At 34.9% G+C, this 24691-nt stretch overlaps 1 protein-coding gene across 1 annotated transcript; it reads right to left on the minus strand.

The window, feature by feature from the left end:
• Window positions 1-1793: 1793 nt before the first annotated feature.
• Window positions 1794-23108, minus strand: LOC102693408 (semaphorin-7A-like). Its single transcript, XM_069190780.1, has 14 exons — window positions 22954-23108; window positions 16330-16475; window positions 15932-15970; window positions 15126-15221; window positions 14348-14447; window positions 13604-13711; window positions 11000-11142; window positions 10003-10181; window positions 9480-9588; window positions 8535-8730; window positions 6247-6362; window positions 5521-5666; window positions 4555-4610; window positions 1794-3923 (listed from the first exon to the last, which is right to left on the minus strand). Exons 1-14 carry the CDS (start codon window positions 23054-23056, stop codon window positions 3577-3579), a joined length of 1884 nt encoding a protein of 627 aa, XP_069046881.1. The 5' UTR covers window positions 23057-23108; the 3' UTR covers window positions 1794-3576.
• Between the last annotated feature and the right edge of the window lie 1583 nt (window positions 23109-24691).

Consider the following 24691-nt stretch of genomic DNA (forward strand, 5'->3'; position numbering starts at 1 on the left):
AGTGTGAAATATTGTAGATTGCCTCAAGCTCTCTTCCTCCCCTGCCCCAGAGACTGGCAGCCAGACTAGTTTTTGACAAAAAAGATAAATCATCTCTTCACACGCTTGGCCCAACTTAAAACAAAACTTACCCACTTTTTCCAGGTAGTTGCTTTCTGCTTGCCTCAGCCACCATTATGGGGCAATTGGATTCACTGGTAGATTTTCTCTAGCCAGTGAAAACATAGGAGCCAAGTAATTTGAGGATCTCATCCAGCTGCTCCTGAAAGAAGTCAATGTAGTGGCTTCAACAACATGGCTGCAATGCTTGTTATATGCACCCTCATCCCTTTCAGTAAAAAAGTGTCTCCTGTTCATTTTCGAATTCAGGTTCTTGTAGTTTTGACTTAGCCTCTGGTTTGTATCCACACAAAATACTCGTATCTAAGTGAGAATGCACTGCGATTACCCTTGATTTGCATTTTCCTTATTTCAAAACAGCCCCTTTGATAGTATGGTTTTAATATTTATGTCCCCTGAATGAAGGCTGTCACTTTGTATTTATTTGCATTATATTGATAAATGCCTTTAATAATTTTTTTTCTTATTCAGAATGTTACATTGTACCTATTATTTTCATTTTGTGATGATGTGTCCTATTTGAATACAATGTGAATTTTAGTAGTGGTGTTTTGGCTGCTCTGCAGAAGTTTTTCTAGCTTGTTGACTTGTATCGTGGTTTTTCTGCCTGTTGAGAAATAGTGGTCATGAGTTTCCTCTTTCCTTTCCCCTAAAGCCTATAAGGAAATGAAATCCAGTATTTATTGTGTACCATAAAGTTAAACTGGTTTTCTTTGTCATAAGCTTTTGTGGAACTGAAGTTCTGTCATTTGCCTTGGTAACTGAAAGATTGACCTTGGTAGAAATTGACTACTAGTACAGACTGATAGGCAGAATTAATTATTTAACCCCTAGTATTAAGCAGAAAATAACTTGCTGGTTATTTTTAGATACTTTTTGGAAGTAAAGGGCAGTACTCTAAAACATATTTAACCCTATTAAGCATTTTTGTAATCCCCACAGAAGGTTCCAGAGAAAAGGGCAGTTGAAATTAAAATGTAAAAATAGCCTTGGCTCTCCTGGCTTGGGATTGATTATCACTTTTCCAGTCCATTGTCATCTGTATTACATTTTGAGAACATAGCTATACATTCAGTTTGGAATGAAATATTCAGAATACATTTAATTTGGTTACTGACATGATTGTCAGTGTTGATATAACATTGTGTATTTATTTCGAACTTGCACTGTTCTGTATGCCGTGTTGTCTATTGCAAAGTGTTTCATATTAACTTGTATTAGAATCTTTCAGGATCTCATGTGTCAGTTGGATTTTAAGGAAATAGTAGTAGTTAATAATCCCCATTCCTGGTTCTAGACCCTACAACGTTTATGGGGAACTCAAACCCCCCTGTGGTTAAAGACATTTGTAATTGGCCAACTAAGCCCATAACTGATTCAGTTAAGTCATTACGAACTCAGGAGGAATGAAAACCAGTAGACCTTTTGGCTTTTCAGTAATTTAATTATTTGTATTAAATTATTTTGGTATTATAGCTATTAATTCAGTTTGAAATATTACATATTAACTTGAGTCAGTTTCTGTGTTTAGAAGGAATGTCTTACTACTGTTTTTTTCCATTGTTACAAGAATGTTGCTTCTGTGCTCATCCATTCAAATGCATTTTGACACAGCTTTTTTACTTCACACACCATTCAAATGGCTCTAAATTAGTCCACAGACCAGGTAAAGCTGCAAGTATGAATGTTCTTTATTTGCCAGGATTTTTTCCTTGTGATGCAGAAGCTGGAAACGAATCAATGAAATACAAAAAAGAAATGTTTACAACAAAGCTATCTTCCAGATGCATACAATTCTAATTACATTTCTTATTGATATACACACCTACTGTAGTTCTTTTCACAGTTTTCAACAAAATATAAATAAATTAATGAAAACATTTTCACAATTGCTCAACATTCAGACACTTCAGTCACAATTATTATTAAAACCATATAAATATTTTGTCTAAAAACAATGGTAAAACCCTTTTAGACTGAAGATAATTGAAATTTGAATAGACTCACATTATGTGCAAATGGTTACTTTTAGAAATTCTTAAAAAATGAGTGCTCTTTTTCTTTAGCCACATCAACATCACTTGTAAGAATTTCAGTGGTGTCACTCTTCTTTCTTTGATGACTTAAAACATAGACCTTGTTGATTTGCCTTAGTTTGAATTAATGTCAAACATAAGAAAATATTTTTTTTCTCCTTATTAGCTTTGGCTAGCTCATCCACAAAGTTACACAATAGGTTGAATGACTATTGTGTGACTTTAAATCCATTAAGTCTTGTAAAAAAAAAAGTCCCACAAATCCAGGACACTTTGTCCCTTTTAGTGACTAGTCATAAATGGTGATTAACTCAGTTACTAGTACTATTAAAGTTGAATGCTAAATTACTAAAGCAAACCTATAAATGGTTAAAGGTCAAATCTATTATTATTATTTTCCAGGTCTTAACACCTTGACTTAAAAACACTGCTCAAACCCACAGGGATTTGAATTGCGATTTGACTAGGTTTGGTATACTGCCAACAGTGAAAAAATACTTTTATGTGACTACATAAAAAAAAGACCACATGTTTAAAAATATAAGATTCAAAATACTTTGGAAAGAGGGTTTCTGACAGACTAGTTTTACTTTTATACAGCATGATACTGTAACCTTCCTATGCTACAGTTTTTTTTCCAGTCAAATGTTGAAGATTTACATTCAATTTAAAAGAATGTTCCAATGAATCAATCACTCACCAGAACATGTAAAGTGCATATAAGAGAGTTTCACTCGATCATTTCCTCTGTAAGCAAGATTTTCTGTATCTCTTTTAGATCCAATTTTAATTTGGCATGTTCAATCTGTAATAAACTTTGTATGACCTACAAATATAAAACTAATAATACTGTATCACTTCTTGCCACAAGGACTAATACTTACTGTAGATTCACATTAATTTACACACTAATAAAAGCTAAATGGCTTTTTCCTTCATATAAACTACATTCTTACATTAATGTAAATTTAACAAAATTATTGAAAAACAAATCTAGAAACTACACAGTTGGGCAAATTCTAATTGCTTGCCCAGAATGGTAGTTAGATTATATAAATATGCTTTATTTACTAATTCTATTAAAACCTCTTTCTAGTGACCGCAGTTCCTAAAGCTGGTTTTAAGATTTCTTTCAAATTATAACCTGGAAAGGATATTTGCAAAAAGTAACTTTTCAGTCACTATATATGCAGCCTTGTCCAGTTCTGGTCTTAGAGGGCTGCTGTGTCTCAAGGTTTAATCTTAACACATCTTAGTTTTAAACTGTGCACTTTCATTAAGTCATGAATACCTCCTCCAATTTCTAAAGGTGCTGGTGATTTGAGAAGATCGAACACCTGTTGGATGTAGGGCATTCTAGGAGTGAAGGCCCTGTGCTCAAAGGGCAGGGACAGAGATCCAGCATCTGGCTTTAAAAGGCCTAGAAACAGAGTGATGCCAAAAGGACGCTTATCAGAACTAGAAATCTTGAAGAGACGGTTGTGGCTCCACCTCTAGTTAGCAGGTACTGTGCCACTTGCTGTTCGTAGCCATTCTCCTGAGAGATGCAGCTGTATTCACCAAGGTTTTCTTCAGCTACATTCCTTATCAAGTACAGACACTCCCCATTAGAAACTTGGCACTCTGTCTCATTTTCTTTATGGCGCCAAACATATTTTGCGTTGCGAGATTGGACCTGGCAGCTCATGTAGGAGCGGGTAGAAAGAGTAACTTCAACAGTGGCTTGAGACTTTGCATTTGGCATGTTGGAAGATGTTTGGGGTTGATCTGGAGTAGGAAAAAACAGCGTGTAAATAAAGACAAATTCCTGTTGTCATTCTATCCATTTTAAAAGAATTATAAAGTGAAAGCCTTTCTCAAATCCTTGACATCCGCATAGGTTTTACATTAATATTACTGAATTCCTTCACCATTTTTTGAGCTTATAAAATAAGATTGTAAATGTCTAAAATGCAATTTTTTACTTTATTTTGCAATGTCTTATGAAAAGTAAATGTAAACAACAAATGGTTGAGAATTATACTGCCAGCCACGGTGTATTCCAAAATACTTGCATGCTTTTATCACATTAAATGGTGTTACAATTATTCAGACATATTTTTTAATACTGAACTATTAAAATCTCAGAAAATGAGCATCCCTGCTCAGTTAAAGCGAATTTAGTACTAGTAGACTGATTCTGACAAAAAAATAATCAGTAGCATTTTATTAAATACAGCTTTATATATTTCCTTGTTTATGTAAAAGAACCATAAGCAGACTTTTATTTTATAGAGCCTGCCAAGGTTTTTCTGTAATTGTATCTGCACAGAGCATCATATTTATTTCTACCACACCTAAAGCAATGAAGAGAGACGGAACCATAAAAGATGAAGTAGTATAAGGAACGAATACTCACACAGGGGTTGTTTACACACTGAATAATTTCCATGATGCACTTCCTGAATTGCTGACCTGTAATGAAAATTAAAGAGACAGGTATGTAAAAGAACCATTTAATAAATATTTGAACACTAAATAATTATTTCTGTGACCACACACAACAGACCTCAAAGTCTGGAGAAATTGGGCCATTTAAAATGTTTTTCTTTAAATAGTTCAAATGAAGGAATGACTGGGTTGTGTTGCAGAAGTGTGAAAAAACAGTGTGAAATTGGTAATTTCCAATATACAAGCAATAGGGGACAGGCCAGAAAACCACAACATAGAAGTGTCTTGAGCGGAAAGCAGATATAAGTATGAAGAAAAGTGGGTGTTTCACAGACTTGTGATTTTTTTTGCGGGGGGGAGGGGGGTATAGACTTTCTTTGTGCATGTCAGACATGCATTTAGGTGATCTATAGCTCAGAGCAATTAAGAAGATTTTGCCCACAATAAGGCTTACCCTATTTTCCTAACAACTGCCTTAACATATGAACATTTAATTCTACCGTGATTTAACATCCAGTTTAGAAAATTGTGCTTATTCAGGGTATATTAATCCAAATCGTAATATACAATACGGTTAAAAACAGGTTAAAAATGGGCATTCTCCGGCAATTATCATTTTAATCTGTTTGTTTCTAGGAGTTTGAAACTAAAAATCAATCAAGACGCTACTGTTTTGTATGGCTCTTATAGCTGAACTGCTTACCACTGTGCTGTTTTACACTCATACTCTACTGGATGTGTTGCTCACTCAATCTCAGTAAAGGCTTAAGTTCTGGAGTAGTATATAATGAATGTATTATTTAAAATTCAAGAGATTCTGTTTGTCTTGCTGGATGTAATGAAAAAAAAAACATTTGAAAAAAATGTTACAATGTTATTTGACAGTTCTAAAAACCCACTGAATTTTTCACACAAGAAGAAATCAGGAACTTACTCTGTTATTCTTGTGCATTTATCTCCCTTCCAGCCACAGTATGGGTCTTGAGCTAAGACACACAGCTCACATGTTTTCCCATAGTGATCACATCTTTGCAGGTCAATCTGAACCACTTCTTCAGATGAGCCAACATATAGCTTTTTCTAAGAGGAAAAAAAGAGAACATAGTGACTGATCTTATGAAGTTATTGTAAAGAAGCTTTTAGCTATTCATCCTGATATTTGAATATATACAGAATTGAAACTCATAAAAGTTGCACCGTTTACATTAGTCACATAACATTTAGTGTTGCTAACCCCTTGAAGCCTTCTAGTTACCCTCCAACATACGTAATGGAAAGCTCAACTAATATCATTCCAGCAGAGTGCAGTTCTTTTTTTTTAATCAAATATACATTTACAGCAATTCACACCCTTTCTTAAGGGTCCCAAAGTGAGGAATAAAAGTGGACTTTAATTGCGGTGACATGGTTATCTAATTGTTTATTTAACAACAATGTAATAGCAAAACTGAATAGTCCTAAAATGGGTTTTAATCTGAGAAATTAACAACCTTTGACTAGCCGTTATCTCACCATTAGAAAAATAAAACATTTAATTTGGTTTAAACAGTTAATTTGATTTAATATTAAGGTTCCCTAGAATTTTGTAACACTACATTACAAGTTAACAATTCTTTCACTTGACAATTAGTTACAATAATAAAAAGCTAGTGAAACTAACCTTAGCTGAATCCAGAATCATAGACTGAATGTAGGTCTTCTTCTTGAATGGATAGATTTCTGAGATAATGAAGGGCTTGCCATTTGCCTCCAGAACTTTGTGCACTGCACCATTATCTACAGAGAAACACAAAGCCCACTGCATTAAGACTGCTGAAACACCTAAACCATTTAACCTTAACTCTGTGAATCATGATGACTGAAATTAAATCATTCCCAAATACTCATAGATAGGCTGGTAAAGTAAGCAGAAATGTACTGTAGGAAAGTTTTAAGTACAACAAGGATAACTTAATTGCGAAAATTGTGCCCATCATGCCTGGTGCCATCAGCAGTAATGGTATCAATATAACATTATATGATTTCAAACAATATTATATATTAAAATGTATATGAATTATATAGTAATGTATATATAAATGTATTATATTTGTTATATATTATTAATGTATATACTTTAAATATATAGCAATATTTGTTTCTTCTCTTTATAAAAAAGTTACAAGTAAAAAGTATTTCACAATATTAAATGTAAACGTTTTTACCAGTTATTAATTTTATGCAACTTTTTAAAATCAAGGTCTAAATTACTATTTTTATTTCAAATAAGATTTTTAATTGTTATAGAAAGGCATTAAACATCTATAACTAAGGACTGAAAAAGAAAAGGAAGTGTATAGCTATTACATATGATTTAAGTGATATTTCTGTATTTTCAGTTCTAAGAAAACGTTTGTGTGACTGAAAAGTCATCGCTCACTCCCCAGTTACAAGCCTTTGTGTTGCCTGATTCATTCAGAAAAGGGAAGACATTTATGAACCTGATAATGTGATCTTACACTTGTCTCATTTAAGGTTTATTAATATGGTAATTAATAATACATTCATTCAAATAAAATATGATATATCGGCTGTTACAGAAGTAGCTTTAAAGGATCAATTAATAGGAACCTCTATTACTTATTTTTCAATAAAAAAGGGAGGCAGTTAAAATATTGTTTTTAGTTTTAAAACAAACTTGGTTTTTGCAATCATTTGACCTGTTCTGTTCTACATTTAACTGGTTAGGTTTTTCATTCTTACAGACATATTGCCTGCTTTACTGGAAGTCTAAGGTCAAATGTAGTTACAAGAATTACCAACATATTTGCATGAGTTTCGCTGCAAGTTGTGAGGGGTGTTAAAGGAAGAGACTTTCCCCAGCATTTTTAACAAAGACCCCTGGGTGTTGGTGTGAAAACATTCAGAAACCCTAAAACCATAGGTTCCTTCACGTGCGCCCACAAAGGAAGGTTTGAATTTATATGAAATACATTAAAGCTTCCCCATAAGTAGGTCCATGTTTCAAACTGTGTGTTGTGAACTTCTTACAATGGATCATTGGAAAAAGAAGCCTTAATATACATATCTTCTCAGTTTATTTGAAGCCTTGGGAGTCTTTTCCAGATTTAGAGAAGTACATATGTAAAAAAAAAAAGGTACCACATGTCCATACCAAAAAATGAAAGATACTGAACCAAACAATTTGAAGAAAAATAAGAAAATATTAATATATGTACAGTATGTGAAATTAAGCTGCTTCTTTATAGTCTAATTTCTGTTTAGTTTTAATCTTAAAAGTGACAAATCTTTTAACTTCATCACTTTAAACAGTCCCATGAAAATCTCAAAATTGAGTTCACGTGTAGTTTTCCTGATTTTTACTAAATGGAAATCTTTAGAACTGCACATTTTCTTGAAATAGCAGATACTGTAGCCTCTCATGCTGTAATGTTTATTTTACATTGTACAGACTGACAATGCAGAACATATTAAAATACATTTGGTTTAGAATTCCATACTCTGTATAGGGGTAAAACCATAAAACAGACTTTAGACTCAAAAGAGTTATTTTCTGCAATAATCCATCCACTATTTTCTAACTGTATTATTCTATACATTGTTGCAGGCAAGACAGAATCCTGGCAAACACTTTTCCAAACCACAGAATGCTAAATTTAACACTTCTTTGTGCGAAGTTCTTAATTTCATCTACATTTCAAACCTTCAGCTGCAGCAGTTTAAAAACTAATTCCCAGTCAGAATTACTGCAGATGACAAGCTGTTCATAAACGTTCTTGCAGGTAAATCAGATGTAGAGAAGTATTTGTAGGGTATTTCTCTGGCAATCCTGTCTTATCCTGCAGCTTGAGATAAATTTAGTAAAAGCCAAGGAGCATATCAAGCATACCTTCAAAGATAAAAAGAGAATTCCTGTATATGGCAATAAGACTTCAGCATGTAACTCACCTAAAGACATCAGCAGGACAGTGTGTGACGAGTTGGCATGACGTTTCACCACATCCACTTGAATCTGTCTGTAATGTCGATGACTAACCATGAAAGGAGCAGTCTGGTCAATAGGCTTGACCCAATCTTCCATCTCTGGGTTGTCTTTTATTATATTCAGGACATCCATGTTCAGTTTTGTACTGTCACTAACACACTGAAGTACAGAAACATTTTTTTAAACAGATGCCACAGAAATGGCCTTGTCAGACCTCATTTTCATATTTAAGTTGCCACTTTGTCAATTCTTAAATAGCTCCAAAATCAGCAATTATTTTAACCATTTGAATCCCACATTTCCGATCAATAACCGTTACTCAATATGGCTCACTACTACATGCCTCTTACTTTTAACTCAGATTTGTGCAATTCATCCTGCAATTCAGGGTGGATTAAAGCATTTATCATTATACAACCCTTTAGGTATTTCAAAAAGTTTCTTTTCAAAACCATGAACCAAGCAGTTTCATTTTTTAAAATCCTTATCATGCCTACCACTAATTTCTTCAAAGATATGGAATCTTTTACTGAAAGAGTTTAAAAAGCATTTTTAAACAGAGTATATATCAGGTGTTACCGAACTTGCAAGTCTGAATATTTAAATGCATGAATAACAGTATTGATAAGTATACAGTAGGTTCTCATCCAGCAACCCACTTACAGCTCAAATCACTTTCAGATCATCTCTCAACTACCTACATGAATGACTAAAATGTTATACCTGTCTCTTTCAGATTAAATTTATCATTAAAAGCCAAGTTACTCTTACAGCCATGCATACAATATAAATTTAAAGAATCAACAAAGCAAAGAAAGAGCTTCAGCTGATGACTTTTTAAAGTCCCAATATTAGCTGGTGAACAGGGCAGGAAAAAAAAGAACAGAATGCAGAAATTCTTCCCTTACCGTTCCAGGCCTGGGATTTGGAAGACTTTGTGTACGGCCCTTAATATTTGACTGTGTGAATACACGGTCAATTTCATCCATCATGTAAATACAAACAGCTGTTGCATTCCTAGAAAAGATAGTTAACTCTCAAACAGAATGCACTGAGTCATCATAGAAGGCTATACAATAATTAGTTACAAGAAAACAAATTGTTTGGTAATACCTTTGCTACGTTTTTACTAGCACTTAGTTTGTACTAGTTTGAACATAATCAATGAGTGTACCTGTAATACAAAGATATCAAGTAATGTTTCCATTCTTGTATACTGGAGTTGCGTGTTTTCATTTACTTTGGGTTCCCTGCCTTTAATAATTATTGTGAGAAAGCAAAGAGAACCATACAGAGCTACAAACTTCACTCAAGTGTATCCTAGTTATATCTCTTCACCTGTAAGGCGGGTCAATCTCTTATTTCATTTGAAACATTTGATATTTAATTGATTTTTTTATATAGTTAATGTAATCCCTAATGAACACTTACCAGCGACTAGAAAAGAGTGCATACACCTTACTCTGTCTCCAGTCATCTGCATGCAACACAAAGACATCCAGCAGGCGATTAAAGAAAATTTTCTCTGAAGGGATTCCACATAAAAGCCGGGTACTCAGAATTGAAGTCCATTTTTTCTGCAGTATATTTTTAGGACCCCCTAGATCAGCCTGGCACAGAACAAAATGACATACTGTAAGAGCTACAAGTAGTTGATCTGAATGTTGGTACCAATTCACTACTGTTCATAGTGATGCACAGTGCTGAAATAGCCTTAAGAAATTCAAATGTTAAGAAATTACATATTCTGTACATCCAAAAAAGAGGAGTAGCAGTGCCCAATTAAAAGAACAGTTTCAAAATGCCAGAATCACTTTGTCATTTTCATTAATCTTAGGTAAGTGTAAAATTATTAAAATACTTTACTTTTACGTTCTTAATTACAACAAAAGACCTTGGAATGTCAGACTTATAAATGTAATTGCTTTCAATTAACTACAACTGATAAAATATTTATTTGATTTTTTCTTATTGCTTGATGTGGATCAATAATGAAGTGTGTGATTAATATTATAGCACAAAACATGCAGTTTATAATATTTAGAATATTTTACATATCTACCCAATATTTAATATATATTAACTGTGAAAAGCAGATGTGTAATATTTTAAAATATTTTGTCCTTTTTTTTATTAACAAGTGGTTCTGTAAGAAATTGCAGTAATGACTAGAGCAGTTCAGTCCTCAATTAAAATACAATTGGTCTTGTATTGGTCTTGTAATTAACTCTAGAGTGACAGACCTGACAGAAAAGATATTTTACATGCTAAAGTAAAAAGGACATTTCTTTGTATAGATATATACTATTACAATTAAAATACTGCTACAACTATGTATTCTGGAGTATTTGACTTAGATTGAAGAAGTGTCCTCAAATTTGCCTTCATTAAATGTTATGAGTTCAGAACGTGCACAACTGGTACGTACCCTGCAAATCTGGATAACACGGGAGATCCAGAGATCTGCCTCAGGATGTTCATCCAGATTTTTCTCTCGGAGGAAGGCATAGATTTTGTCTTGAAACCCATCACCATTTCTTCTGCTCAGTGTCATGCCAACATATTGTTGTTCTAAGAAAGGGTGATAAGGATGGTTTTTAATAGCCAGGCAATGTAATGCGATGGTTCTAGTTCAGAAGAGATGAAGCCATTTCATGCAGATCTTCTTCCTATCACACACAGTTAAAAATATTTATTGACGTATCTATCTACTGTAGGTGGCACACAGCTAGTAATTTAGCTGCAGTATGAATTCTCCAACACACCTGTAAGAGACTTCAAACACATGTATGTTTTTACCTTCTTGTATGTGTAATGAAATCTTTCAAACTCATTATATCATTTTATAAATATCAATATTTACTGCACTTCCAAAAGCTTTATGTGTAGTTGTAATAATACTCAGTGTTTCTACTTAGTGGCAGACAAATACCAAAAAAAGTAAAAAGAAATTAATTACTTTATGGCACTTAGGTAAATTACAGCAAATACTGATTACTATCCACAACCATCCCTATATAATGAACAAATAGTTCATAGGTTCAGCATATGGATACAGTGGTATGAAAAAGTGTTTGCCCCCTTCCTGATTTCTTATTTTTTTGCATGTTTGTCACACTGAAATGTTTCAGATCATCAAACAAATTGAAATATTAGACAAAGACAACACAAGTAAACACAAAATGCAGTTTTTAAATGAATGTTTTTATTATTAAGGGAAAAAAAATCCAAACCTACATGACCCTGTGTGAAAAAAGTGATTGCCCCCCCCTGTTAAAACATAAATCAACTGTGGTTTATCACATCTTTGGAAAGCTGAGTTCAATTTCTCTAGCCACACCCAGGCCTGATTACTGCCACACCTGTTCTCAATCAAGAAATCACTTAAACAGGACCTGCCTGACAAAGTTAAGTAAACCAAAAGATCCTCAAAAGCTAGACATCATGCTGCGATCCAAACAAATTCAGGAACACATAAGAAACAGAGTAATTGAGATTTATCAGTCTGGAAAATGTTATAAAGCCATTTGGGACTCCAGCGAACCACAGTGAGAGCCATTATCCACAAATGGCAAAAACATGGAACAGTGGTGAACCTTCCCAGGATTGGCCGGCCGACCAAAATTACCCCAAGAGCGCAGCGACGACTCATCCAAGTGGTCAGAAAAAACCCCACAACAACATCCAAAGAACTGCAGGCTTCACTTGCCACAGTTAAGGTCAGTGTTCATGAGTCCACCATAAGAAAGAGACTGGGCAAAAATGCCCTGCATGGCAGTTCCAAGACGAAAACCACTGCTGAGCAAAAAGAACATAAAGGCTTGTCTCAGTTTTGCCAGAAAACATCTTGATGATCCCCAAGACTTTTGGGAAAATACTCTGTGGACTGCCAAGACAAAAGTTGAACTTTTTGGAAGGTGTGTGTCCCATTACATCTGGCATAAAAGTAACACAGCATTTCAGAAAAGGAACATCATACCAACAGTAAAATATGGTGGTGGTAGTGTGATGGTCTGGGGCTGTTTTGCTGCTTCAGGACCTGGAAGACTTGCTGTGGTAAATGGAACCATGAATTTTGCTGTCTACCAAAAAATCCTGAAGGAGAATGTCCGGCCATCTGTTCGTGACCTAAAGCTGAAGCGCACTTGGGATCTGCAGCAGGACAATGATCCAAAATACACCAGCAAGTCCACCTCTGAATGGCTTAAGTAAAACAAAATTAAGACTTTGGAGTGGCCTAGTCAAAGTCCTGACCTGAATCCAATTGAGATGTTGTGGCATGACCTTAAAAATCGGTTAAGGCTCGAAAACCCTCCAATGTGGCTGAATTACAACAATTCTGCAAAGATGAGTGGGCCAGAATTCCTCCACAGCGCTGTAAAAGACTCATTGCCAGTTATCGCAAACGCTTGATTGCAGTTGTTGCTGCTAAGGGTGGCCCAACCAGTTATCAGGTTTAGGGGGCAATCACTTTTTCACACAGGGCCATGTAGGTTTGGATTTTTTTTCCCTTAATAATGAAAACCTTCATTTAAAAACTGCATTTTGTGTTTACTTGTGTTATCTTTGTCTAATATTTCAATTTGTTTGATGATCTGAAACATTTCAGTGTGACAAACATGCAAAAAAATAAGAAATCTGGAAGGGGGCAAACACTTTTTCACACCACTGTATACTGTATGTAGGTGGGGGCTTCATATCAGGAAACAATAAGTGATGTAGGTAGAATAGAGTTAAAGGCAAATATGAAGAGCTCTACAGCTAAACATGCATTTGCATATACTGTATAAATACATTTTCCAAAACTGAGACTAAGAATTTGTAGAAGGTATCTAAAAATATAAAATCTTAAATATAAGACCATTAATATGATTTCAATGACTTTCAAAGAATACTGGAAAAGTAGGCACAGCATTTCACAGTTGTAATATTAGGATTGATTTCACTCACCTACTGTTTTAGGCTGTGCCTATTACTCATGTTTAACCTGGCTGAGTGTACACCACTTTTGAAAAAAAGGTCTGAGGCTCACCAGTCTTGGGTGAATCTGACCAGACAGATCCTTTCTTTCCCAGACACCTGCGGATTCCTCCCTGGTTTCTAGTAGAGTGCCTATTTGCTGTGCTGTAAAGCTCATCATCTGAAAAGAACAAAACAAGAGAATCACTTAGCAGAGCATTGAGTCTCAAACCCTGGAAACAGATGCTTTGGAATTTTGGTTTATGATATTCTAATTCTAAACAAATGTAAATGGAATGAATCTTAATGCCATTTTTGCTAAAATGGTTAGTCATGCCTACAAGTGGACAGTTTTAATGATGTTAGTTAAGAATTTTAACAAGCGTGGGTTTTATTTGTGAGTAACAGAAGATTTGTAACATAAATGTTAAAGATTTAAGGGCTAACACTTATAGAATAATTTGTTGATGGTCTCTGCAAAGTTGTTTCTGTGGAGTATGGTCCTCACCATGAGACCAGGAAGACCAGGAAACTGAAACAGGCTACTCAGCCACATAGTTGATGCCGATTTCCAAACGTCCATGAGGGAACACCTTCAATTGATCACTCGCTACCTAATAAAAGAGCTAGATGACCTCCCCTTAATTGAAATCTCTCTCTTCTCATTTTGATTAACTCATGGGCCAGAATGATCTCTACTTTGAAAAATGCAACATGTGAGAGAAAAATGATAACTTAAAATCACAAAAAACGAACAAGAAAACATTCTCTATATACAGTAGTACCACATAGCAGACATTTTAATTCAGCAACTCACCAACAAATAGTGATGCGACTGGTTCTCTTGGTGAGTATGGGGAAGCTCCTGCACCATCGTATATTCTAGTGCTATCACATTTGCCAGATTTGTCTTTGTCCTGTGTAACATTACAAGGCAAACATAGGTATACACAGAAAATTTGACATGTAAGTTACCATGACCATATACTGAATAATCAAATCTACAATAATCCCAAGGATCAGAAATAAAAAAAAACTGCCTTTTTTTATAACTAGAGATTTTTTCAGCTATATTTCAAAAGTTACAATTAATTTTCTTGTTATAAGACTTTGCAATTTATCCACATATGCCTGTTCACATTGAATTGACAGCTTTTGTGCTTTTGGTATTTATATGCAATGCTTCAATATATTACTATTTAAATCTGGAAATATTCTTATGACATTGGCCTTTAATTAAACTACATATATTTAGAGCTAGAAACATGACAACAATTTTATGGGCACTGCAACAATCAGCAGTAGTGAAACAAAATAGAAACCGGACAGTTTTCCTTAAGTAACACCTGACACAGCTGTGTATCAACACTGGATTGCACTGATATACTGTGGAAAAACATTTTTTTCATCGACAGTATGTTTCCAAAGGTAATGTAGCATTACCAGCTTCAATCTTAAAAGTTTCCCAAAATATCGATTTTCACCTGTAGCTCGTGCTGGTAAGATCACTATACCACATATTCAAGAGGTGATCTGGGGAACAGTGGGCAATGCTAAATGATGCTAAAATAATTGTATGAATTAATTTCACAAACCATGTAGCAGCATAATGGTGCACCTCCATTTGTTCCACATACAAAGAGGGAATCGTTGTTCTTGTACATAATAGTGATGTAATTTTTACATGTATCCTGCATAAAACACAGAGAAAAAAATGAAACCACCAGTTTCTTAAGTTACAGTATATACCACCTGTCTGCTTCTACACATATACAGTAAATACCTTTAAATAGCTCATTGACTACTGCCTGTGTAGATCCATCATTCCCACATGTAGAGAAGTAACGTATTACAACCATTTCTAGATGATAATGAGTAGATGTGCAGTATCAGTTTAAAGCCCTCTGATAATGTATATGTTTAATACATTAATAGCCATATTGTATCAAACTTTTCAAGAAAGAATGAATTACACAGTAGTAACAGTAAACTTCTACTGTTTATCCATGAGACAATTTCTACTTATGAACTTGCCAGTAATGTTGGTAACAAATGTCGTCAGTAATGGTCATTTCTGATTAAATCAGACTATTTTTATCTAATGCTGTCCAACAGATCCTATGTAAGTCTTATTAGTGTCCTGCAAGCTGCATTTTCAGTCAAAGGACAGACTGTAGTAAAAAAGGTCAGCTTTTCTTTTCTTACTTTACACTTGTGACTCTATGATTTTATTTGTTCATTTGAGCAGCTGTCAAACATGAAGAACCATCCTCCCCTGTTTTGTGTGCTATTGATATAATAAAGCATTATTTGTGTATTTCTCTAATGAAAGGAAATGTTATATTTTTCCCACGGAAAGTCTCTTCCAAAACAAAGTATAATATGTATTTAAAAAACTTACCACCTTGTTACATTCCTGTTTGAATGAAGGGAATTTAATCTGTAAGGTACAAACAAATGTGAAATTGTTTAACCAGCTCCCTTTTTTTTATCTTATATAAAGCAGCCATTTCTGAAAAATTTAAACAGAGACAATTTGGCAAGGAGTTCATGTAAAGTTTATCCCCGACAATATTATAAAAAAAACATGATATAAACATTATATTACATTATTAATTTTGTTTTCTATGGCATATACAGTAAAAGATACTGGAGAGACCACTGTGTGTGACTAGGATAAAGAAAAAACTTTTAGTACAATGGAAAGAGTGCCAGTAGTGGCATATCATACCACGCAGTGAATTCTGCTTGCAAAAAAAAAGTATGTCTGAGCATGATTTGCAAAAAACCAAAGCTTACCTCTCTGGATTGATTCAATGATGTAAAATCGATGTGGAAAAGTTTGTTGTGGCCTCCCACATAAAGCATTTCTTTACTGTCATCAGGCAGGAGAAACACTGTGTAGCTGTGATCCTCTTTGAACTGGTATCTCATGAACTCTCCATCTGCAGAGGAATGGATAGAATACATCAAATATCATTAGACCAAAGGAAATCTAAAAAGAATTTGAAGAACATAACAAATATTTTAACCTACTTAAATGCAAACTGCATTAATTCACATTAAGATTATCCCCGCATATGAAATCTGGATCTACAAATGTAAATGAAATCTGGATCTACAAATGTAAATGCTTTATATGATTGTAAACATTAGATAAGTGCTGTGCAGCTCATTTATTTGTATGGGCGTCAGGAGCCGCCCATTAAGGGGGAGGGGGGTACTGTCACACCCTCTGCAGCCAGAGGGCGCTCCTTCTCTGTCCTGTCTCTTGTTTCCAGTGCTTTGCTGTCCTTCCGCTGTTTCTCTCTCTCTGGGGCTATATATTTCTAGGTCTTTCATTTGCCTTTGCTCAGCATTGATGTTCGGATGTCCTGAGACCCAACTAGCACCAGGTCGCCCCACGTCCGCTACCTGAGGCCATAGGTTTCTATACGCCATTTCCTGAACAGCTGAGCCCAGGCTAACCCCCGTCTTGCCGTTACACATAGGGTCTTTTACGCTCTCCTGACATTCCAGGGTTCATCCTTTCCGACATCCGTGACAAGGACAAAAGACAGGGTAGTTTAGAGGAGGCATGGGGCATGTGAAAAAGGAGTACCAAAACTCCTTTTAGAGGATTAGAAGGAGACAAGTCTGTCATTATGAGAAATGGGAAAGTCTGATTCTAGTTTCATCATTTTTTTGTCCCTAATTTTTGGTTTCTTTCTGTAATAGGAGATCCAAAACCCCGTCTGTGAGGACGCAGATGGAGAGATTGGTGTGATCAAGGCCGTTAGAGGTGAAACGGGAAACTATGGGGTTGGAGAGATCGTTGATCCTCGCAGCCCTGACATGTTTCCTGAAATGGTCTTCTAGTCTCTGCCAATGTAAATAGCTGGGCATTTTCTGCAAGAGATGCAGTAAATAAGGTTGCTGGAAATACATAATGTCATCTGGGTGAACCAGAATTGTCCAAAGGAAATGCTGTAGCTGGTCATTAGACCTACTTGAATATATATCCTATATACCCTGTATGATTATATTCACTTCACAAGCCAATTTAAGGTTATGACCAAAATATCAAAACTTATTACTAAGTCTTATTTTCTCTGTACTGTTATCTACATCTTTGTGGAAATATTTGTTTTCAAAATATGTAAGGTAGATTTTTTTTTATTTGGGTTTGCATTCATATTTTGATGTAGAATTTTATTTTAAATTCATACATATGGGAGCTGATATTGTCTATGTCAACAATGCATGCTAAAGGCTTATTTTCTTTTTAAATAAAACATTATAAACATCACAATTATCAGTTGACTAGCTGTGAAGATTGGTAACAAACTTCTAAGTGGCAGCACAGTTTTAACTAGAAAACTAGAATGTACTACATGTCATTACATTGGCTAAACTAACAGTGGTCTTGCCTATGCTGGTAAGGACAAAGCCTGAAACTAAAAATCTTCTTTATGAAGTTTCTAGTTCTGCAGCATACAGCAGCAACAGTATCACTTCCATTTTTATTTAAAATGTTTCATGAATACTTCCTCCAACATAGAGAAAAGAAGAAATCAAAACTTCTAGTGCATCACAATGGAAAGGAAAGCAAAACAGTTATTTAATTCAATTCACCATTTGACCACATCTATGTAACTTTTCTTAAGGCTGTTGAGGCTCTTCTAGCTGGGAAAAAAAATTCAACCTTAACAGTTCTCAAATTAATTACTTATCAATCCACCCTAGAGCATGCTGTTGGTTTTTCACACTAGTCTCTATCTCTTTCTGCTCTGCATGCAGCCTGAAAGATTCCAGAAATTTTTATAGAAGGTTTTCTGTAAGACAACAGTAAGTACAGTAGTGCCTTCCAAATAGAGTACAGTATGTTGGATGCTGAAGTGATTATTGAGACCAACGATCTTTTCCAACAAAACACAAAATTACAAAAAAATAAGCTTATGAAATGTAAATATTTCTATGAGTAGCTTGCTTGAGGATTCTTAATATTCCTTGAAATTTTTTATCAAGTTTAGGTTTCCACATTTTTAGATATAACCCCTCAAACTGAACGAACACAGCTTTGAATAATTTAATACCATTCACCGCAATGAAAGGAAAGTTAACAGTACAATAAGTTAATATATCTATTAATATGTGAGAAACAAAATACAATGTAACTCTCATTAAGTAAAGAATAATGCTACCCATTGCAAAGCTCTGCTAAATATGTTTATGGGAAATACAATCAGTTGAAAGAATGTGCGACTTAGACTGGTTTGTATTGCATCCTTCATGCTAATGTTTCCAGATGCTTTTTTTTCGTAAAATAATTTTGTTAATTAATTTTGTTAAAGTTAATTTGAATTATAATCTGTTAAACAGAAGCATTTTAAATAAACACAGTTTTTAGTTCAAACATAAAATAATCACAAAGTTATCTTGGAGGAAGTTTCTCATGTGAAAAGCACAGCACCTAACCATGGTCAATGCTTCAAAGTAGCAAACATAGCTGTATTTTGTGATCCCAGGAAACAATCAGCAAAAAAATGAATAAAGTACCTCCAGAAACTAAGAAGGTTCCAGCACAAGAACAACATTCTAAGTGTAGCTACTACAACCAATTCAAAAAGTTACCAATACCCAACAAAGACACCTGAGAGCAGATAAAGTGTATTCAGGGAGAATTCGGGATAAGGAATCTGACTGAGGCATTCTGTACAAGGTGCAGATTTGATTCATAACTATAAGATAGCAACAAAGGGACGATTAACTGGGCTGTCCGAAATGTTTTTAACTGGGTGAGATATCAGCAATCTCTTGTTTATCATGTTTAACTTCTTAGTTTTTGTCAGACTGAAAAAGACAAATGAGAACTATCAGCTCACCCAGCTGTTAATGCTCTACTGACAGTAAAGGCAGATATTCCTCTTCCTTTAAAAACATTCAGTCAGGTGTGCCTCAGTAAATCATTCTATGGAGTTATCCCAAATACAATTTGTTTCCCAGTTCCTGGAGTTCTACTTGTTAAATCTATTCCCATTTAATTTCCAGGACATTTATCTTTCTATTGGGTTCCATTCTTATCTAGAAACAAAACACTGAGATTAACTATACCAGAGTTTTCAACATGCAGTACATTGGTCACCTGATTTTCATAATCCAGTATTAATTGAAGTCATGACAAGAACAAAGCCTTGTTTTGACATTTAAAAAACTGCATCCTTTTGATTTCTAAATAATAAAGGAGCAAGAAGGAAAGGCATCTTATCATTACATTTATTGATTAAATAAACTGTAGGGTGCTGTAACTGTAGGGTGCTTCTCAAAAAGAATAGGGCCAAATCCCCCGAGTCTTTCTCAATCATGGGTTCCTAATAATCCCCATCTTTGAGTTGGCTTCATCACTTTGCTCTCCTCCCCACTGTTAGCTGGTGCATGATGAGTGAACTGGTGCACTTTGTCTTCTATCGCATCTCAGGTGTGTGCTGCACATTGGTGGTGGAGGGGCATCAAAATTGTGTGCAGTGTGCAGAAAAGCGCTATATAAGTGTATGGAATTATTACTTTTAACTAAGAGTGTGAAGTGTCCTAATAAAATGCTGCATTGATATGATATGAAAACGTTAAAATCAAGAGCATCTATAAGATACTCTCTTCATGCATATATTATTTGACAAAGTCATATGAGAGGACCAATTCCAAACCAATGTTGAAACAAAGACCCATCAATGCAAATGGAAACTTAGAATGAGTACATGATGTGAAAATAGGAGAATTTCCTTGCTCAAACAAGGAAATAATTGGAAATTGGTTAAATAATTTCCTGTAAAGTTCACTCTTAATGTTAGCAGATGACACTTCAAAAACATTTAGATAGTATTTTAAACTGGGAAAACATCTGTTAAATGCTGTTTAATGTAGGCAAAAGTTATTACATGCAGACACCAAAACCATAAACTAAAAGATTCAAAACATAAAATACTGAGCTTGAACAGGCTTCTAAAGAAAAAAGACTTTGGTGTTTATGTTGACACATCATTTAAATTTTATATTTAAATTTCCATATCACTTTGTCTAAAGCAATAAAAAGGAAAGGCAGTATTATAATTCATTGTTAAAAGTACAGGATTTAAATGAAGGGATAGTATTTTAAAATTGTACTAGTAAACCTCATTTAGGGTATTCTGAAAAATGTTAGTTACAACATTAGAAAAATATTTTGTGTCTCTGGTATCAGTTCAAAGAAGAGCAACCAAGTACATATTTGCACTTAAGGGAACGAAAGAACTAAATAAATATTAATTTGCTTACGTTTTTATTTTCTGTAGTGATAAAATACAGACATAGATCATTTATATCTAACTATATGGACGAGACACTAGTAATTATTCACTTTACTCATGTTGCTCTTAGTAGAATAATGTTGCCCTTCTCTCACAAGATATCACATGTGGTTATGCTGATAAGTAGTGTCTGGTACTTGTATTTTATATTATGTGTCCCTGACCAAAGGGGATCAGCCAAGAGAGAGTGTTAGGAGGTTTTTTTTATTCGTGCTGGAGTAGACTGGCTAGCCAGTGTGTGGGACGTGGTGAGTTATGTGTTAGCTTAAGATGTAGCAAATGATGCTAGGTTTTTACAGGTTCCAGACAGTCAGGTTGAATGGTACTTTTCCATGCCTAATGGTGAAAAAATGAACTGTTAAGGAACAGGAGTGGTTTGCTAGATAAGGGGCAACAGGAGGCGATAGCACTTGGAGGAGGGAGGCCGTGCCTGTTACAATATGTACCAACAGATGTACCAACAGTCTCTAGATTTTGTACAGAAAAGCATGGCGAAATTTTGGATGATTTTGAAGGTTTTTTTTTAAAGGACTGGATGCTTAAGTTGACCCATCAAAGTTGACCCTTTCCTAGGCTTAGGTTAAAGTAAAGGTAAGACTGAGTTAAGGTCTCGTGGGAGTGAATCATAGGGAAGTCATGGTGCTTAAGAGCTGAGAGATATATAGGCCCTATGAAGTAAAGAGAGAGCACTCAACACTTGAACGAACATCCTAAAAGAAAAGGACAAGAGAAGGAAGGAGTTTACTAAATCTCCCTGACAAGGGGACATGGCCACTTTGATCAACAGCATGATCTATGATTCTAGAGGTGGTCATGCAGTAGTGAAAAAGACTGAGTTTGGCCACTTAATAAAAAGAAAGCAAACCAGCTATGCTGGTTTATACAACATTTTATTGTAGTCTGAAAGACAGTATTGTAATTGGGAAGGTGACTTATGTATCGGACAGGGAAATGTCCAGAGTAGTAGTGTTGTTTAGTTCCAGTGGAACCAAGTGTAAACCAGTAAGTACTACTTCTTGACTGGCAGGCTGACTAAAGTGTTTTCAGTCTTATCTGGCATCTGTAACTTTTAGGTTTGTTCCATGCTGAAAAGAGAAGAAAGAAAAAACAATGTCTGGGCTGTGGAACCTTCTTCGGGTGTAAGCCTACTGTACATCCAAAAAAGGCTCCACAGCCGAAATTCTTCTCTTTCAAGCATGGAATAAACCTACTACTTGTTCCTTTGCAGTCCATACATGCTGATGCAGCTACCCACCAGAACTTTCTGTAATTTATGATTTCTTCAAGCCTCTTCAAGATGCTCAGAAGCTCACGTTGAGTGCAGCCTCTTTCCACTGATTTCCCTCTCTTTACTTCTTTCTGGCTTTTAATCTCCCTTGTTTTCTATAACTGTCCTATATTTGTAAGTACTAGGACTAATAAAGGGGATACAATACAATGTCATAGAATCAACAACCACTACTATCTGAATTTAGATCTGAAAACCTAAAAACTGAAACAACACTGCTATGAACTAAAAATACTTTGATAAAGCACCTTATGTGCAGCAACTTTCCTGTAATGATGTTTTTTAAATTATTACAATAAACCAATTATTCTAGTATATCTCATTTTTGCAGTACTTCTATACTTCTATAGCGCTGGGAATCCCACAGATTATCGTGTATTAAATATATTTAGATTAAATAGAATTTCATTTTTTCTGGAGTCTGTCACTAAAAAGACCCTAGACAGTAACAAAATCTTACTGTAATTACCTAATGTTCAATGAGATTTGATAGGAATAACAACAATACAATTATTGATTTACAGTAAAATTGTGTGTCGTTGTTAGATTAAAATGAGAAGCGTGTCAATTTGGCTTTATAGCTTGTTGATAGCTGATAGTATTGTTTCATTTGGTAGAAAAACGCCTATTCTTTTCTAAACAATAATGTTTTTTCCCTCATTTTATCCCACTCTTAGAGAATTCATATCACAAATGGCATAACGACGTAAAGTGAATTATGTAGTAGAAAAAACGTACAATTAGCTTGAATTTACTATTGGACTTTACGTACTGTACAACCTTAACACAAATGTAGCAGCGCTCCGAACTTACCCGTCGCGTGTAAAACCACCCTCGGTGTTTGATTGTTATCCAGTGCTAGCAGAAGAACTAGATTGAAATAAAAAAGTATAAAAATACGCATTTGGCAAATCATTATTAAACGTGCCTCAAACTCTCTGCCACTGACACAGATGTACTGTGAAATGCTATTTAAGTGCCCAGCCCACATACAGTAGGAAGTAAGCAGGAGGCGGGCGCAGTATATAATGTTCCATTACAGATCTAAAGAATATTTAACTCTAATTAAATACTTCTACAGATTTTACTTGCTTCACTTGGTGTGTTAGTTCATGGTAATGTCAACGTCATAATTATTTTATTTTGTGGAATCCCTAACTTCATGACAATGAAGACTTTAAAATAAGAACGTAAGCCTGCAGAGCAGAAAAGCATCATAACACCAGCAGCATCATTTCTAAAAGCAATTTCTGGAAAAAATACAAATTTTAGCACTGTAAGTCATTCCAATGACTTACAGTAATTCCTAAGACCCCGAAAGGCAGGAAAATTCAAATGAGTCATTTTTCAAAAGAACATTGTTGTAAAAGAACCGTTGAGAAAACAGGAAAAGAAAGTTCTCCCTACAGTAAGCTGTACTCTAAAGCAACTTTTAATTCCTAATCAGATATGTCACAAGTGTAGTGGAAGTCTCGAACAAGCTATCCATAGCAGACATTCTGGCTTTGACAAGCGGTCAAAGCGCACACTCTGGCTTCTTTTAATGAATATTAAGATCCTTGAACAAATTAGCTATAAGTAACCAAATAAGTTAGATAGGCTGAATCCAGCTGGGCTGAACATAAGGTTACTTGTTGGTAACCTTATGATCATTATCATTGGCAGTGACCACACTGGTTTATTTTTCTCACCGCTACCCACATGATGTTTGGTGAGAATCATATTCTGTTGATGAGTTTTAGGAGACCATAGTTCGTGGTTTTAACTTTTTAGTCAGGAATCAAGCAATAAGTTTGCTCATGTAGAAAACAACATTAAGATGCTTTTTATCCCAATTATATTTTTTTCTTAATTGTGATGCAGACACCTTTTGTTGTCATTATTAAACACAATTTGGAAATTTGTTTTTACAATTGCTTATCTCTTCTTTGTGAATGACAGTAAAGTAGTATGCTAAAGCAAGCCCTTTGTATGGGGATAAAGCCACATCTACATTTTTGTTTTGTTTTTGTATTTTGTTAGAATGATCAGTGATGGTGCATCCCAATGGAGATGTTGTTTATGAATTTTAAAAATAACAACACAACCAAAGGGATTTTAATAGTCAGCTTTTGTTTCAGCACAGAGACCAGGAACCCAATCAGCTTCTCTGGAACCAGCACATTGTCTATACAGTACGTGAGTACAAGGCATGGAGTGTATGATGGAATAACAACCCCTTTTATATAGTCATACGTTAATCCTGTACAACACAGCTGTGTCCTGAGGCAACTAGGCGCACATAAAAGTGGAGTTTGTCATCCCACATGAACAAGCTGCATTTTTTCACTGTGCTGACATCCACATGATTCATAGCCCACTAGAAACTACTGGTCTCATCTACCACTGTTTTCTTTTCTTCCCAATTCACAAACCTTGGCCTAACATAATATCTTCTTGAGCCTCTGATGAACCAGGTCATGAGAAGGAAGGACATTGGTAGGCTGTGAAACCCAGGTAACAAATATTGACTACTATGTGGCTAATATAAAGAGTATGACTCTATGGAGAA

The sequence above is a fragment of the Lepisosteus oculatus genome, chromosome 5 (genome assembly GCF_040954835.1).
Source record: "Lepisosteus oculatus isolate fLepOcu1 chromosome 5, fLepOcu1.hap2, whole genome shotgun sequence".
NCBI classification, from domain to species: domain Eukaryota; kingdom Metazoa; phylum Chordata; class Actinopteri; order Semionotiformes; family Lepisosteidae; genus Lepisosteus; species Lepisosteus oculatus.

Coding starts and splice junctions, on each gene's coding strand:
- LOC102693408 (XM_069190780.1), bottom strand. CDS start 23,056: ATGATTTGCCAAATGCGTATTTTTATACTTTTTTATTTCAATCTAGTT. Junction 15,222..15,931: donor AACAGGAATGTAACAAGGTG/GTAAGTTTTTTA, acceptor TGTTTTATGCAG/GATACATGTAAAAATTACAT. Junction 13,712..14,347: donor AGTCGCATCACTATTTGTTG/GTGAGTTGCTGA, acceptor TGTTCTTTTCAG/ATGATGAGCTTTACAGCACA.